Source organism: Rhipicephalus microplus, chromosome 2, assembly GCF_043290135.1.
Source record: "Rhipicephalus microplus isolate Deutch F79 chromosome 2, USDA_Rmic, whole genome shotgun sequence".
NCBI lineage: Eukaryota > Metazoa > Arthropoda > Arachnida > Ixodida > Ixodidae > Rhipicephalus > Rhipicephalus microplus.
This window is the reverse complement of record NC_134701.1, coordinates 288,226,009-288,244,663: the sequence shown is the minus strand read 5'-3', so window position 1 is coordinate 288,244,663 and position 18,655 is coordinate 288,226,009. Positions and strand designations below refer to the sequence as shown.

The 18,655-nt window shown below is 44.1% G+C and overlaps 2 protein-coding genes across 2 annotated transcripts in view; one reads left to right on the top strand and one right to left on the bottom strand.

Annotated features, from left to right (window-relative positions):
- The first annotated feature begins 2,562 nt into the window (after positions 1-2,562).
- Positions 2,563-18,655, top strand: part of LOC142795354 (uncharacterized) — a 35,051-nt gene continuing 18,958 nt past the window's right edge. Inside the window, exons 1-7 of the mRNA XM_075886043.1 lie at positions 2,563-2,716; positions 4,927-5,070; positions 15,586-15,740; positions 15,820-16,031; positions 16,113-16,189; positions 16,908-17,192; positions 17,823-18,116. Coding sequence (XP_075742158.1) covers positions 2,563-2,716; positions 4,927-5,070; positions 15,586-15,740; positions 15,820-16,031; positions 16,113-16,189; positions 16,908-17,192; positions 17,823-18,116 — 1,321 coding nt within the window. The remainder of the gene's footprint in view (positions 2,717-4,926; positions 5,071-15,585; positions 15,741-15,819; positions 16,032-16,112; positions 16,190-16,907; positions 17,193-17,822; positions 18,117-18,655) is intronic.
- On the bottom strand, positions 5,535-6,673 carry LOC119177793 (RWD domain-containing protein 2A). The gene is made up of 3 exons (XM_037428986.2): positions 6,390-6,673; positions 6,059-6,330; positions 5,535-5,965 (listed from the first exon to the last, which is right to left on the bottom strand). The coding sequence occupies exons 1-3, from the start codon at positions 6,585-6,587 to the stop codon at positions 5,575-5,577; spliced, it is 861 nt and encodes a 286-aa protein (XP_037284883.2). The 5' UTR covers positions 6,588-6,673; the 3' UTR covers positions 5,535-5,574.

Genomic DNA, 18,655 nt, shown 5'->3' with positions numbered 1-18,655 from the left:
GTAGGCAGCACTGCAACCACTATTGCCGTTTCACGAAGATTGGCGTCTATTTGAAAAGTAGCTCCGTGACCTGGCGTAGCTCTGTGGTAAAATTTTCCATTACCACGCAGAATGGTTGAGTTCGATCCCAGCTGGGACCCTGACACTTATTCTTTGCATTCGTCGGGCATTTTTTAATGCTCAAGCGTTAAAATTGCCCATGTGTGTTCTCGTCGTTCCTAAGTAGATAATACGTGTCATTCACCTGTGGCACATAACCGCACACCCACGGCACATACTCGCCCATGGGTATGTGCCACTGTCCGGCGGGAATTGTTTGACGACGTACGCGACGGGATTGTGGCATCATTCATGTCTTGACCAGCGTGTCATATTTGTCGAACCATCTTACCCTTCCATGCTAATTTTGGTTCACGGCAAGTTCAGGGGGTGACCACGAGAGCACCCAAACATAAGTGGATAGATAGATAGATAGATAGATAGATAGATAGATAGATAGATAGATAGATACGCTCAAAGTCGTCGAAGTTCGCTATAAATGTTTCGCATTTAATACTTTGCCTTAGGTAGGCATGACCTCTAAGCACCAATGGCACAGTGGAGCTTGAACCCAGGTCCGCTGGGTGCCAGCCCAGTATTCTACCACCATGCTGCACCGGTGCTTGTGACTTGTCAAACCTGCCTTAGGCAGGCTTGATGTCGGGAAAGCAATCGCGTTAATACAACTTATAAAGCGTTTTACGACAGCGAATGAACAACCAGTCGTCGCACAATGCGATTAGCATAACGAGTGGGCCGTCCAATCTCCAAATCATCACAAAAGCTTAATTGTTCTTGTTCCCCTAATAACTGCGGCACATACCCATTTCAGCCATAATTCCTCATCGTCGTCAGCCACTGCATGCAAATTGGCCCAAAATTCCTTGCAAGTGTTCAGCGGACACCACGCTTCTCAGAAGAATGACGAAAAATAGCCTAGCTAATGCCGGCCAACTACCCAAAAGTTTATTATTAATACCCTGTCGAACAACACGAAGCTGCACTCAGAATTCACATTAGGCAACATCGTAATCATCGGCGCTTCTTTTTTCTACACCCTAAAGGCGGAAAGAATAATTACGAAGTCCTGGCGTCCTTTATTCTTTCAGCTATAGGCCCGCGAACACAGCTCGCACAGTATAGAACGAAAACCGGTGATACAGCACGCAGCTAATGATTGCGCGCACACGTAAACAGCGATCAGTGGAAACGCCGGTACTGTAACCAATTGCAGCGCATTAGAATAGGCTAGTTAATGATAATTACACGATAAAACAGGGGACAGACACAACAGGCAACGCTCGTTCGTTACGTGTTCTTCGTGTATGGTGCCGGTTTCGCGTCATCATTGCAAGCAAAACCTTCGCACGACGGCTCGAACAGCGAGGACGCAGAGACAAACGTTGAAAGAAGTGGGCGTTGTCGCGACGAATTTCAGGCGAGTGATACACCCTCGCAGTGTAGACACGGAACCAACCAATGGGAAGCAAACATGATTCGATACCGAAGTTATATATGGCTTGAGAATAGCAACATTCGCTTCAGACGCGCGGCAAAGGCTGCAAGGTAAGGGTGGCGTTTTTTTTTTTTTTCATAAGTTTCCTTCGAGCTATTGTGGTCAAAAAAAATTACGGTAGTTATTTAGTTACCGTTCTTTTAAACAGTGCATATGAAGTGCAGTGTTGTAGCTGATGTCAGAGCATGTGGTGAATTCGAGCGGTGTGAATCGTGGGCGCGTGTAGCATGGCGACAGTATACTGAATGAAACTTGTGTTCGGTAGCTTGTTTTTCGTGAATCGGAGACCACTGACGCTTTTCAATTTTTATGGTGCGAGGTTGTTAACAGCCATTCCATTCTCTGCACCGAAACGCTCGGGTAGTGATGCAGTATTGAGCCAGTACAAGCAGCAGCAGATGGATAGCCTGCTCGGCCAGCCTCCGGTTAGGCATAAGACTCGATTCCGGAGAGGGAGATAAAAAAAGAAAGAAAAATAGATCCTTAAACGCGTCGCTCAAGCACTACTCCACCCACTGTGTGCATTCATGCGATAAACTGTGGATTGCAGTATAGTCGGTTTCTTTACATTGTCAATATACACGCCGCAATTTTACGAATGCACTGCCATTTTATGCCGGCATAGGAGTGACGAAACTCGTCTGATGATTGAGGCATGGTATATCCACAACGCATGCCAACCGACTATAGTTTCATAAAGATTAACAGTTGTCGTTCACGTAGACCCTCCCCTGCTGTCAGATTGATAGGTTCGTCTATGGCATGGCCATGCGCAGACAAGTTTCATAGCCCTTTTTCCACCTTTGTAACGCTCCAGTCTTTAGTCGGCGGGTCTTCTTCATTCAGAGCCAGTCAATTTCAGTCTGACGAACTAACCTGCGATGGGTGATCCAGCTTTTCACCGGAAGCCGCCAGAGCAATTTTCGCGCGGTTTAACCTGCGTAGTACGTAAGCCTGGACCGTTCACGGGGATGTGCGCACGCATACAATGTGCTCGCCCATTGCAGATGGCGTTTCCGCTGGGCTGGCAGTTAACGACCGCGTTGATCGTTTCTGCGGTGGCAGCCTTGGCGCACGCCTCCTGGACCCGCCTACTGACGGATGTCATTCCCGGTCTGCGTACGATAGTAGCTACACCGGAAACGACCATCAACGAAACCGGTGAGCAGAGCCAAGTGTTCGACGAGTTCCGGCAGTAAACTTAGCACTGAAAGTTACCTTTCACCCTTGCACGATATAAGGCCCAAGTTTCTCCAGTGGCCTTTATTTAACTTAACCTTGTTAAAGGGACACCACAGAGAAAAACGATTTTTCGCTTATCACAAATTGCAGTTTCACCATCCCCAGAACACCTCTTATCACAGACGACACGTGCTAAGCCAGAATAAAATGCGCGCGAAGACACCGCCTCGAGATTGCCGCACCGAGCAACGTGACGTCATGGAATTTGACGCAGTCTACTCGATCCTACGAAGTTCCTAATCGGTAAAAATGAAGTAAATAATCTGTGGGTGTCATACATCCAACATGCTAAGTTTCAGAAAAATTTCATCGAGTCAATGTCATGCAAGTGCGAAAAATAGATATTGAAATACGCGCACGGAAAGTACTGCTTTCGCAAATAATTACGCTCTTTATTGGCGTTGTTGCATTGGGAAGATAACTTGTTCGCGTTATTGGACATAACCGAATATCGCTTTTCCGTTTGTGGAAGTTGTATTAAGGTGGCAGCGTTTGTCGCTTGCCATTAGCGACTCGATGTGCTCGTTCGCCTCCACTCCGGGGAGCGCATCGATGCACTCTAGTTGTAATGATGGCATAATGAAGCGATTCTAATTATCTGTTAAATGCACACTGCGGTCGCGTCACGTATGATCAGCATGACTATTTTAATGCGCACACATTAATCGCTTAAAGTATCTCATAAATGCTATGCCGATGTTGCCTATCCCGCTTATAATCGCGATCGGGACCTCTCAGAATTAGTTATCAACAGCGATTGGCTCCTTTCTGCACCTTGCGTGAGGGAGCCAGTCGCGATCATGAAATTTGATCGGTGTTACGCCCGTTCGCGAAGGAAAGTCGCTGTGTGGCACGGATGAAAGACGGTCGAGATATTACGATACCATATATGCCTGAAATAAGATAGCTGCCAAGTGTGGCATGAGGACGATTTTAAGTTAGTGTAGTTTATTTACCATAAATTGAGCAATTCTCGCCACCTTCACAGCCCTATATCCTGTCGGGGAAAAGCAACGTCCACAACTTATAGGCACGTTCATGCGCTTAAAGGGGCCCTGCAACACTTTTCGAGCATGTTCAGAAAACGCTGCCAATCGGAGGCTCCCGACAACAAGCGAGCCAAATGTTATAGCGCAGCACGCGGCCTGTAATTCGCAAATCAGTCGGCTGAAAATTGCTTTTTGTTCTCTCGACAAATCACGGAATATACCCAAAATTTGCGCGTAGCAAGCTAGATAAGCCATTGGCTGATTTGAACATGCCACGCTCACTCATTAGAGATCGCCGCGGGAGGCCGCTACTTGTCCACGCGTGCGCACGCGATCACTGGAAAGCCACGCATTCTCAAGGTCACGAGGCTCAAGGTCAAGTGTTCAAGGTCACGAGGCGCACGTGACGTTTTTCAGTGGCCCTGCCATCCCTCCCTGCTTAGCTTCCAGCGCTTTCGTCGGGACGAGAGAAGAGGTTTTTCGCATGCTGCAATTGCATTCTAACTACACTCGCACAGGACATATTCTTAAAGTTTTTGCGGCGTTGAATTCGTGCGAAAATAAGCTCTTCCATTGAAGTCATTCCATAGTTACTTGAAATAGTGCTTCAGGGCTTCTTTAAAAGTTAGCATGCATACGTAGATCAATAACATCATGCACTCCACAAAAGGATCGCTCATGCTTATGTAGCTTAATTTAGGGACATCAGCTCTTCAAGAAATGCCTTGGCTTGTAGATGCTCAGAATTACAGCCAGAAAGAAACCTTTGTCATTAACTCAGACTTAAAAGCCACCGCAAGACATTCCAAGTAGTAAGAAACACCACCCTGGTGCAGTTGAGATCAACGGTTTCATAACCGCGGCGAATTCCGACAAGAATGGGATGTAAACGCATTAGCGAGCCTCGCAGCATAACACGCTCAGTCGAAAGACCCTCAACATAGCCCTTCAGTACTTTAGTAAGGAAGTATGCCCTTACTAAATCTTAATGGGATCGTTTATCTGGGGCTGTAGTGACTTCACAATGTCTCCAGGCACCGACGTATACCCTGCAGCATGTCCGTGTAACGCGTTGCCGCATGACAGCCTGTGCATTTAATATTTGTGCGTGTCTACACTGCAAAAACGGCATCATCGCAGTGCCGGTTGACTTGCACCAATATGACCAAGAGGTACAGGACCTTCTGGATTCCATTTTGGCAGCGCACAACTTGCCCAGCGACTCTGGCCAAAGACGTGGAAAGCGCAGCACGTCGCTCGACGTCTCCATCAAGGACAGCCTCGGTAAGCGACATATTGCTGATCACTACAAAGCACTGCTGCCGCCATACAGCTATAAAGGGAAGAAGCGGGGGGGGCGTGATCGTACACGAAAAAGGCCAGATGACATGACGTCCCCACGAAAAAGACCTTATGTATTATCATTCGCGATGAATAACTGCCAATTGCTCCCCCAAAATGCAGAACCCTGCGTACGCTTGCGTGTGCAATCGTAACAAGTTTAAACACTGCTCTGCATAATGAATCGCAAACTTCCGAGGGACAAAGATCAGGTAGTGCTGTCAAGTAAAAGTAATGAAAATCTCTGCAGAGGAAGCTACGGTGCTTTATGGTCGTGTTCTATCCACACCTACTTCCACAAATTTAGGAGACTACACTTTTTTTCAAGGCGACTGCGAGACTTAATGCCACAAACGGCACACGTCGCAAACATGGTTTGAAAGTAATTCAGACAAATAGCCGCGTAATGCTGGACCAATCGTTTATATGAAAAACAAGCATGCAAAATTAACTGCTAATCTTAGCCTCTATTCCGAAGAGCACTTCGAAGATATTTTCACAGCCGTGTTCGCTCAAGAATTTTGCGAATTCTCCCATGTCCATGTGGTGGTCCCTACTGGCGTTCTGTTTAGTGTTGAAGGCAAGCTCGGCAAACTTCTGGAACTTCCTAAACTCTCCGATATCTTGCCCGACCGCTATTTCCATGTCTTCCTGGTGCTTTAGACCTATCTTTTTCCATGTCAAGTTCTTTATGATCGACCAGGCATTTAGGCACTCCTCCGAAGAGCCTTCGAAGCAGATTATTCCGGGCTTTCCAGGGAGACAAAATCCTGTCAAGTTGCCTTCCTTTCCACATTCGAGGATGAGCTTTCGCTTGTTCTTGTTGTAAATGTGGTGACTGAAAGGCCAAACAAAGGGGGAGGGGGTCGCATTAAAGCTTAACGCACGAACATGTCACCCATACAGAAAATAGTGCTTTACAAAAGCTCACCTTACAATCCACAGTCTTGTAAACAAACGCTGGCCGTTCAGGACGGGCTCTGGGACAACTGGTGAGGCGCAGAATCGCGGAAAGTTTTCCCTGATCCAGTCGACAGTGTCGCCCACGACTAGAGACCCAGGTGGCTGCGAGGCGAGGAACTCCAGGGCTTCCTTCATCAAGGCAGTGTGCGTGGCTCTGTCAACGCAATCGGTTCTCATCGTGATCTCCGGAGGCACCGATGGATAGCTGTGAGGCAAATGAACGTCCAAGTCTATCGCGCCCTGGGAAGAAAATCGGGCGCTTAAAACATCGAACACTGTGTGAACGGCACTATACATACCACTTCCGTTCTAATTGTGAAGCTCAAATCCAAAGACGACGCAACTCCATCACTTTTTCCGTCCAAAAAGTCTCCGAATTCGCTAACAGCATGTGCGCCCAAGAGTTTGAATTCGTCGTTTCGAGGGTACATACTTGACAGCATTTCGATTTCGGCAAGCTGCAAGCTAAGATTTTCGACTAAGTGCTCCCGGTCCATGGATCGTTCAGTAACACAGTGTTCGATAGGCACATTCACGAAATACAGGTATCATCGCCTGCTCAAATATACCACATTATGGCAGCGCGGCGCCATATTGTTAAGAAAAACACGTGATCTGGCCAGCTGTTGCCATCTACCGCGTTCTTGGGAAAGTACGCGTTACGGCGCTGCATTTAAAAGCATTAATAGCAGTTTTTAAAGCTTCTGATCGGCTTATTGCGTTTGTGCTTTTTCGTAGCATTTGCCAAATTACACTTGCATGTGGTATGACTTGTCGGAGTTAGCGAATTCCTTCCCTACTGAGCATTGTATTTCTGGCCTGACAATCGGAGGTGGCGCTCGGATTATTTGACCGGGGAAGGGAGGGGGAGGGGGGGGGGGGGGCTCATGCAGGTGGGGAACTTTTTTTTTATTTGGGAATAACACATACAGGGTTTGCCCGCGAGGCAAGGCAAAAGGACTTAAACCACCTGACTTGGCCGTACCTCGCTGGGGCAGCAGAGATAGCGGATTCGAAAGTTGCAATTTCACTAGAACATAATAAGTCAACATGAACATAATCACTAGTACAATAAGAACCTGATCGCTAATTACAGTAAGAACGTAATGACAGTAATGATATAGTAACAGCAAGAACATAATCGCTAAGCAACAAGAACATGACAATGCAGTGACCAGTAATGCTTACTTACAGTAACACTTAGTACCAGTGCTAATGCAGTAACCAAAGATATTAACATTTACACAACACATCCAATTCCGAAGCAAGAAACATGTTCGTTATTGACTGTTTCAATTCACGAATTGTTTTACTTCTGGCTATTTTAACAACATTAGGATACATATTACACAAAGACATAGTTTCATACTCAATGGTTTGCATAACATATAGTTTGTCCCGGCCTTCTTCATTACTAATGATGTGCGGCGTAAACTGTACCGTGTGTCTCGACTGAGCTACCGGTTTGAAAATGTCTCAAAGTTGCTGGAAACTTCTTTAAACAGCCGATTGCAAATCTCCGATCTCTAAGAGTTTTTAATGTCAAGGATATTGTAGAGCATCATTAATTTAGAAGACCCTATGTATTGATTTGAAGAGTTAAGCAAACTAACAGCTCGACGCTGTAATACTGCTAGTTTTTCTATATCGGTTTTGTTTCCATTCCCCCATACTAATAAGCCATAGCTAAGATGCGAATGTACAAGTGAAAAGTACAGTTGTCTGACGAACTTGACAGGCAGATAGCATCGGATTCGTCGTAGTAGACCAACAGAGCGTGCTATCTTGGTGCGGACCTTATTTATGTGCTGTGACCAGCTTAAATTTTTATGAAATATAACACCTAGAAAAGAATGGCTTGTCACATGCTCTAGTTGCGATCCACAGTATAAAAGTTTTACATCGTAGCTTATTTCTTTATTCTTAGAACAAAAAACCGTAAACTTTGTTTTCTTCGCATTTAGGTTAAGCTGATTTACATATAGCCATTGGTGAAGTTCTTTTAACCAAGAATTTGCAGTAACTTCTAGTTCCTGAAGGTCAACACCGGAAAAAAAACACATTAGTGTCATCCGCTTACATGATCATTTCATCTGTGAGTGGAATGTTTACTATATCATTTATATACGCGATAAACGATAATGGGCCTGAAATTGAACCTTGTGGTACCCCATATTTAATCGAGCTTTTGTCTGAACTGTACTCCAGCAGGGAAGTATACTGCAATCGAGAGTCAAGGTAACTATTCATAAGTTCTAAGGCTGCGCCGCGAACGCCACATACGTGGAGCTTGTTAAGAAATATTTCATGTTTTATAGAATCGAAGGCCTTTTGAAAGTCTAAAAATATACCAATGGTGAGTTTTTTTTTCTTCAATATTACTTATAATTGTATCTCTGATTCTTAATAATGCCATTTCGGCTGATTTATTCTTTTGAAAGCCATATTGTTTATCCGAAATAATACCTTTATCCAGTAAAAAGCTATTAAGGCGCTTAATTATAATACGCTCAGCTATTTTTGAAATTATGGGACTACCGAAATCTGTCTGTAGTTGTTTAAGTCGTTGTGATTCCCACCCTTAAAGATTACAGCAACACGAGCTAGCTTCATTGTTTCAGGAAAAATACCAGTGGAGAGTATACTGTTGCAAATATGTTCCAATGGACCGCATATTATGTGAGCAATTGCTTTAATAGGTTGAGATTTGATGCCATCCTCTCCAGCGGCTGAGTTGTTACTCAAGGAGTTAATAATGGAAAAAAATCTCGCCTTTCAGATGTAGGCGTAAGAAATATTGTCTCGCTGACACGATTACCAATGTAACTTTCATAATTTCGATTTGGGGAAAAACCAAATATAGAAGTTAGAGCACCAGCATTGATAAAATGATTATTAAAGAGATGAGCTGCATCATTACCACAGTACTTAACATCATTTACAACAATCTCTGATGGCACATCTTGCGAACAGGAACCTATTAGCTCGCGGTATATGTTCCACATTCTACGACCATCACTCATGGAAGTTTCAAATTTATGCGTATAGTATTCAGATTTTCCTTTCTTCATATCACTGTTGAGTTTGTTTCGGACTTGTTTGAACTCTTTTCATATTTGGGGGTCTCTTGTCTTTAGGAAGTGACTGAATAATTTGTCTATGTGTTGAATCCGTTTATATAGTTCATGATTTACCCACTCCTTTCTAGCTCTTTTAGGCCGGACCACAGGGCAGAAAGGAAATGCTACGTTGTATATTTCTTCCACTTTGGACACAAATAGATCATACGATGCTGAGATTTTCTTCAGCATAAACATCAGACCAATCTGCATTGGAAAATAACGTTTGAAATAGCTGTATACTTCCACTATTTATAACACGCTTGAAGTTGTGATTTCTATCAATGCGCATAGAGAATGGTAACGCAGCAAATATCGGCAAATGATCACTTGTGCCAGAGCTTAGCACTCCAGAACATGTTTCGTTTTTTTTTTTGTGAAAGAAGTGAAACATAAGCCAATCAATGTTTTTGAACTCGGGGTTATCCGCATAGGAAGTTCTACAAGGTTTTCACAACTATTTGTTATTATGGTTTCAATAAGTTGGATAATTTAATCATTTTTTGAAAGTAAGTCAACATAGAAATCACCAACAATAATCGAATGGAATTCCTTCATGTTAGCAAGTTCAAGCACTGAATTCATATAATGAAGTAATCCTGTTAGCGCACCTTGCGGTGGGCGGTAGACAGCAACAATCAGAATGTTTCTAGAAACTACAGCAACACATTCAAAATCATCGGTCACACACGCAAATTGATGCAAGATTTCGCAACCATGGCATTCGCGAGCATACAGAGAAACGCCACCGCCTCGTTTTCTGGAACGATACACTGAAATGTGCTTATAACCCGAGCAATGTATGACGTCATGCTCAGCCGCGTACCACGTCTCTGAAAAAGCAAGGAAGTCAAAGCAACAATTTAGTTGCGATAGGTGTGTCTCCATTTCAACTTGCTTATTTCTTGAACTTTGCGTATTCACATGGAACAGTGTAAACCCTTTGTCACAAAAACGGCTATTTTTCGCTACCAAGTTGTTAAAAGATGCAGCACTGTGATAGGATTCCATATTTGTGGAAGTTGGCGGCGTTTTATAATCTTTCACAATTTTTTCTAAGTCACTTTGCGTGGCCAGTCTTATTGCGCGAGCATTAGGCTGCTTGCGCACAAAGATAGTTCCCTGTGAACTCCAAACGAATTGATAGTTCAATTCCCTTGCCCGGTTTTTCGCAAGCCATAGTAACCGCTTGTTTGTAGGAGTCAGGTTATCAAAGAATTTAATACCGTGTTTTGCTCCAGAGATTTTTCTTTACGAACCATGCATCACTATCAGAATCGGGCCCCGCGTGGTTTCGAACCACGCGGGGCCTGATTCTGATAGTGATGAAGGGGTAACAGAGTTCAAAGCATCGCTCTCCGGTTTAAGTGATCGTGACCTGATACTCAATGTTCTAACAGGACAGAAAGCAATTATCAAGAGCATGAATGACTTCAGTGCTGCGCAGAAAACATTATCTGACACACTAACCGAATGTAAGGGTAGGCTTGATTCGTTGGAATCGGCTCTTGCCAATTTATCCTTGACGCAAGGCAAACTGGAAGCCGTTGAATCCGAAGTTAGCAATCTGCAAAAAATGGTTGTTGCTATGGTGGATAAAATTGATGATCTAGAAAATCGCAGTCGTCGTAACATTATTATTCATGGTCTTGAAGAACCTGCTTGCGAAACTCCTGCATCATTACGGGAGAGCGTAACTCAAACTTTTTTGCTCGACCAGCTCGGCCTTACTATATCAGGAATAGAAAGATGTCACAGACTTGGTAGTAAACGGCCTGATAAAACGCGGCCTGTCATCGTGAAATTACTTGACTTCCGTGAAAAACTTACAATTCTAAAAAACTGCGCTAAGCTCAAGGGATCAAACTACTATGTCACAGAAGACTTTTCTCAGAAAGTGAGAAATATTAGATCAAAATTGTGGGACTGCACCGCAGAATATAGAAAAAACAAACAGCGAGTGAGGCTTATCTTCGACAAAGTGTCCATTAATGATGTTCTTTACATGTGGGACGAAACCAGCGGTTCTATTGTTCGTGTTCCTAAACGCCATCATACATGACGAACAACCGGTTGCAATTCCTTAAAGCTGCTTAATGTGAACTGTCGAAGCATAGTGAATAAGGGTCTTGATCTTGAACACTTGGTGGCAATTCATGAGCCTGATGTTATCGCGCTTACTGAAACCTGGCTGCACAGTGGTGTTTATGATAACGAATTCACTCCACCAAATTTTTATGTTTATCGTCGTGATCGCAACTCTCATGGTGGGGGAGTTGCCCTTCTCTTCAAGAAAAATTTAAACGTGGCCAGAATGTCTGATGCTGTAGACGTTGAAGCAATCTTCTGTAAGCTGTTTCATGAGGGCCAAAATGTGATTGTTGGTGTTGTATACCGACCACCAGCGAGTGATTTAGAAGTACTAGAGAATCTTAGAAAGTACATTGATGGCAATACAACTGATAACAATAAATTTATTTTGTGTGGTGATTTTAACCTCCCCGGCATTCACTGGAACACTCTTTCGGCTGACAGAAGCGACGCAAATAATGAAGCATTAATTGATATTGCATTTCAATTTGGTTTAACCCAACTAGTTAAAGACTTCACACGTGTTCACGGAACTAGTAAATCTGTGCTTGACCTTGTTTTTGTTAGTTCAAGTATTCGTGGTGATTCGAAATGTGAAATAGTTGAGGGAATTCCCGACCATAAATGTGTTTTAATAGAGTTCTCTTCATTACTGCAGAAACCCATCTTTAACGTATCTCATTTTCCTGACTTCTCAGCTGCTGATGATACGTCGATATTAGACAGACTGGAAATAGCCTACGATGAACTTTGCAGTAGTATGATCACTGAAGAGTATGACGTCGATTCATTATGGCTGAAATTCAAAAATACAATTCACGCCTGCATTCAGCTCTTTGTACCAGTCAAGTATCGAAAAATCAATTCTGCGAATCCTTGGATAACGCGTGATAGCATTCACATTAAAAGAAAACTAAACCGTGCCAGGAAACAAATTAAGAAGAACAGTAGTCAAAAACGTATCGCCGAAGTGGCAATGCTCTCTCGTGAACTTAAGAAAAAGATGAAGCAGGAACGTTACATCTTCTATAACATTCGTTTGAGCACGCTGGTAAAGGAGGCACCAGCTAAGTTTTGGAGGACCATCACACCGAAGTCCTCAAGTACTAATACATTTAACATAGGCAATGATTTCACATCCGATGCTGCTAAGATTTCTGATGCGTTCAACACCCACTTTGAATCCGTTTTTTCCAAAGATAATGGTAGCATACCCTTATTTGACAAATTCCAGACATTACCTCCGATTGAAGATTTGGAAATATTTAACCTCTTGCTTAATTTAGATGTGAAAAAGTCATATGGACCCGATAATATACCTAATGCATTCCTTAAACGATACGCTGAGTGGTCATCTAAATTTTTGTTAATTATTTACCGTACATCCCTTTCGACGGGTACTTTGCCTGATGACTGGAGAATTTCCAAGATAAAACCACTGTTTAAAAATGGCGATAAGCAGCTTATTTCCAACTATCGACCTATAGCTTTAACATGCACGTGTTGTAAAATTCTCGAGCATCTTATTCATAAGCATATTACGCTTTTCTTGGAAAATTACTCAATATTAACACCAATGCAACATGGGTTCCGTCATGGCTTTTCTACTCTAACTCAACTGGTTGAAATGACACATGACTTCGCCGCAGCTATTAATGAGAGAAAACAGATAGACGTAATTTTTTTAGATTTCGCTAAAGCATTTGACAAGATTTCCCATTCTAAATTGCCCATTAAACTGAACACATTATTAAAAAACGGGAAACTGTGTAGCTGGATTAAATCGTATCTAACATCCCGGCAGCAATACGCTGTTTTTAAAGACACTCCATCAAACATGTTACCTGTTGGCTCAGGGGTTCCCCAGGGCTCCGTGCTTGGCCCGTTGTTGTTTTTGGTGTTCATAAATGATATTGTTGATAATTGCAGGGTTAAAATACGATTATATGCAGATGATTGTGCGTTGTATTCACTTATTCACACAGTTGAAGACAAAGTTAAGCTTCACACAGAAATTGAGAAACTCATGAAGTGGTGTAATTCTTGGCAAATGTGTGTAAATTATCAAAAAAGTGTGGCCATGTCGATAACAAATAAGAAGTGTCCCCTTGTTTACAATTATACAGCTGATGGAAACTTCCTAAATCGAGTAACAGAGTACAAGTATCTAGGCTTGCATATATGTAGCAACCTCCACTGGGATCGACTACATATCTAATAATGCAATGATGAAATTACATTTTTTGAGACATTCTCTTCGCTATTCATCATACGACACTAAAATTCTGGCGTACAAATCTCTTATCCAACCCATTTTGGATTATGAAAACATTATCTGGGATCCTTACACCAATGTCAATATCCATAAACTAGATAGAATCCAAAACAAGGCTGTCCAATTTATTTTCAAGAAATACGGCCCAACATCAGTCTCTGAATTAGTTGCCAAAGCGGGATTCAAACGGACTTCAGAAAGAAATAGAATTTCTCGTTTGTTGTTCTTCTTTAAGATAGTTAATGGTCGAATAAATAGTAACACAGGTGAATACTTAAAGTTCTCTTCCGGTTACTCTACCAGACAACGTCATAAACACACTGTCGTTCCTTTCCAGCCCAATAATAATACTTTCAAGTATTCCTTTTTTCCGCGCACTGCCAAAGAATGGAATGAGCTTGACAGCAAAATTATTGAAACAGACAGTATCGAGGCATTTGAAAAATTTATATCTGACTAGTGTTTTTTTTTTCTTCGTGAAACATTTATGTTGTTTGGAGTGCTTTGTTCTGTGTTGACTGCAGTATTGTACTGTTGATTTTGTTGTACTATGTACACCCACTCTGCTATGGCCCCATGTTGGGGCTAGCAGTATTGCTAAATAAAAAAAAAAACGACAGGGTCCCTACCCTCTTTTGCACGCAGACGGTGCATTCCGTCAATATCTTTTTCAGATAGTGACGACAGGTCAAGCTGCGCGACAATCTTGTTTATTTCTGTTAGCAGGTTCTCTCCTTCTAGTTGAGCCAGACCATGAATTTCCATGTTCTGTCTGCGGCTGTACTGTTCTAGAGTGTCCATTTGTTCTTTTAATTTTGAAAGCACTGTCAAGTCTTGCGACTGTTCAACAGCCTCTATTCGGCGGCGTAATTCACCGATACCTTGTTCCTGCCAATTTACAGCATCTTTAAGGTGATTGTAGGCATCAGACAACTGCTGCACTGACCTTTCGATGCTCTGCACAGTTTCTTGCAAGCACATCGGTTTATCTAACTTTGCTTCTAGTGCTTGCATTTGCGACAGCTTTGTTTATTTCAGCAAGCTTAGTTTGAAGGTTCAGTTGGCCTGCTGTGTCAGTGTTTCCTTGAGTAATGTTACATGTAGGACATCGAAGTTACTTTTTAGTCGCGTCTTTCATCGTCTTAAACGACCTAGCTGTGATGCCGCTATACATTTCCCGATGTGGAAGTCACCGCTGCAGTCAACACATCGCATGATGACACCATCTTCATTAAACGCTGTTTTACAAAAGGAAGAAGCCTTTGCAGTCATTTTTGCTCGAGGGAAATGATACACATGTGAAGACAATTTAAACAGTTTTCAGGACAGCAGCAGCAGCGGAAGTGGTGAGTGATAAATAAGAATGCAAAATAATATTGCAGACACTTTCCACTAACCTGCAAGAATATCAGGCGTGCGTTTAGACGGGATCCACCCACGCCAACGGCTACCGCTGCTGCCCGAGTGAGTCCGTTGGCCACATGTCGATCCTTTTGTAGGCTCCGTCAGCGGTAAGGTCACGTGTCTCGGTAAGGGTCACGTGCCTCGGCGATCCGTAGTGGCAGCAGTTTGTTGCGATGCAATTCGATCCGGTAGCGCAAAAACGTCCAGCGATAATCCATTCCACTTATCCACTCTTTTATGACTGTGTTCCCTCTTAGGGGGGGTGGGGGGAGGCTGCGAGACGTCAGTCCAAAATTTTAGGGGAGCGCCACCTTTCCTCCATTCCTTATTCCCACCCCTGGCGCCACCCCTGCTTACCGTATTTACAGGATCGAATATCCTATTGTTCTGTTCCTGTGAAGAGAGTTGTTCCGCTTTTATCCGAGGCCTAGAAAAATCTCTTCAGGTTGGCTTAAGTCTTTATATTCCCAAAAAGAACGGCCTAATTCTCCGAGTAAAAGAACTCTACCATGCTCTCGTATTCTTGCTGTCCACTGTTTCTAACGAGTGCGATCGTGCGTGTTTTTTTTTTTGCATACAAACATTATGACCCTCGAATGTTCGCAGGCGTACATCGTCTTCAACGTCTCTCTCCTTTCTCGGATCTCTGTGAGCGGCAGTTGTACGTCAGCTTCGTGCCTTACGCCGGTGAACTCTATGCGGTGTGTGTTTCTGCGGGATCAAAAGACATACGACCGAGGCTGACAGTGGGGACATTATCGGTAAGCGAATGTCTTGTCATCCCTCTTGTACCCATCACACGCGCACGATTTTCTGAGTTCACTGAACCATTTGTTGCAGGGAAGCAAGTGGACTCCTGTGGCTTATTCGGATTGCGTTGACCCGAGAAACGTTGTGGGATTCACCTTTAACAACAAGCTCTACATTGTAGCCGCTGATGCAGGACTTCCAAATGGAGCGGAGCTCCAGTTCTTTGACAAGGACACGAGAAAGGTTTACATTGACCACACTATCAACAGCGCTTCTCCGACTTCTGTGGCATTTTGGCAAATGTTTGTACCACTGCATTACTTACCGCATGACGTGTCTTGGACGGCACCAGTTAAACATTGCATGTGTATTTGTGAACGCAGGAAATCAAATGGAGAGTTCAACCTCGCACTCGCAAACTCCGGAAGCGACATGTTCACTTCCATCTACAACTGGAGAGGTATTCCATGCCCCGGCATTTTTCTCCCTTCCGTCGAGATTTCCCACCTCCTGATACGAGGGCCCTGTACTATTCGCAGTACAGAAGTTTTGGCTTAGTCTAGAATTCTCGATTATGTTCCGTTAATCTTTTCATTATTAACTTAATCTTGAAGGGCAAGAAGGGTAACGGCTGTCTATTCATTGACATAGTATTTGTTTTGGACAAACGGCAGCCAAGATACATTCTCATGAAATCAGTCTATAGATATTCAATGTGCGCTAAAAATTGTCACTGCTATTTACATTGAGGCAGGAATGCAAACAGCATATGAAAATACCACTCTTTACTATATAGTCGCCGAATAGGCATTCAAACAAGCTTGTCGCCACTTGAACTTCACTTTTCACACACTTTAATGTTTGAAGCTATCCTCCGTACAACCACAGAACAATTCAACGCCACGTGTAAACGCAACACATTGTTTCGAATCTAAAGGCGCTTCTTGATTGTGCTTGTATTCAGTTCATAGTATAATGCCCAGAGACATGCACAGGGTTTCCCTTCGGTGGTCGGGACTCGACGTTCTTTGCAGCACTTTTTCCCCTAATCGGTAAATGTACGAAACGCTTTGCCCCACCCTAACGAGCCCACCTATGATACTGCGGCATAATCTATGGCTGCCTTTCTACCACACTGTTGACACCAATCACTTGACTTACCCTGCGCGTTCTTGCAGCCACGTACTTCGACAAGTACGCCCAAGTGGAGAGCAGGGTGGTGTGTGACCTGGAGCCGTTCTCCATTCATAACCTGGACTTCGTGGCCGTGGTGAACAAGCGTTTCTCCAGAGACACCGCCAAAGTGAGCACGGTCATCTACAAGTACGACCTGTCCCGCAACGCGTGGAAGACGCTGCAGCAGATTCCCACGTACGCCGCTACGGACGCCGAGTTCTTCACGCTGGGACCAGACTCGTCGACGAAGGAATTCTTCTTGGCCATCGCTAATCAATACGAACAGCGTGAGCACACTGCCCTTCCAGTTTCATTAACTTCATCATTTCTTTATGCTGTAGTTCCAGCATTGCACTCATCCATACATCAATTGTAGAATTAATTAACTTAGTGGCATAGGAGGCGTAGAGTATATAGCACAAGAAATATCGAGTTGGACGGGAATGGCACACATGGCGCCACGTCTCAGCGATATTACTCAACTTTCATCGGCATACAGTTTCTCTCATTTGTCTTTATTATCACAATTAAGTAGACTGATATACGCCACACACATGTGAACTTAAAATAATTAAACAGCACCCGTCCTGTTTAGTCCTTTTGTCCACATCCACACACCTTCCACCTCCCCATAGAAGTTCATTAGTGCTACCAGTGATGCACCTTCGTAACAGCGTTCCGTCATCCTGCTAAAAAGTCGCAGCTAGTCACGTAAAAAATTTACGCATGTATTTCTACGCCACTCGCGTACAGGATTTGTCCTGAAAGTGTACAGAATTTTCTCCTGCCATATCTTGGCAAACCAGGGGCATGTTCCTGTGCTGGTTGGCTACCAGAGCGTCAGCCGTCTCCAAGGCAGTTGAAACGTTCACATGCGAAGCAGAGGTGGCAGACGATTTTTTTTGTTGTTGTTGCAGATGACGACCACCGCAACTATGCAGTCAACTCGGTCGTATACAAGTACGTGGACGGGAAGTTCGTTCCGTTCCAGTGCCTGCACACCACGGGTGCTACCAAGATCGCGGCGTACGAAGGCGCCGGTGGCGAATTCCTCCTGGCCGTGGGCAGTCTGTACGAGCCGGTGCATCTCTATCAGTACAATGGCTGGCACTTCGTCCTCGCGGAGGTTCAGTACACCCAGTCCACGATGGGACCCGGCGTGCACGACTTGACCTTCCACCTCCTGCAGCCATCACGGGACCTGCTTCTGGGTGCGATTCTCGCTCTCATTTCTTCGTCTGCCCGCTGTTCAGGCACGTCGCGTTGTCCAGTGCTGCTTCTCGTACGCATGTCGTACATGCACAGCATTAAGTTGCTAGGCGCAAACATGGTTGACTCGCAACTTTCATTCTTAGCCTCGTCCAAGAGAGTCTTCGAGATGCTAGAGGTCACACTCTGTGACGAACATACCTATCGCGCACGTTGCTCACTGTTTCGTGTGCGTTTCGTTGAGCAAAGTAGGCATTTGAGAGGAAGCCCCGCCACGGTGGTCTAGTGGCTAAGGTACTCGGCTGCTGACCCGCAGGGCGCGGGTTCGAATCCCGGCTGCGGCGGCTGCATTTCCGATGGAGGCGGAAATGTTGTAGGCCCGTGTGCTCAGATTTGGGTGCACGTTAAAGAACCCCAGGTGGTCTAAATTTCCGGAGCCCTCCACTACGGCGTCTCTCATAACCATATAGTGGTTTTGGGACGTTAAACCCCACATATCAATCAATCAGCATTTGAGAGGAAGTCGTACTTCACAATGTTT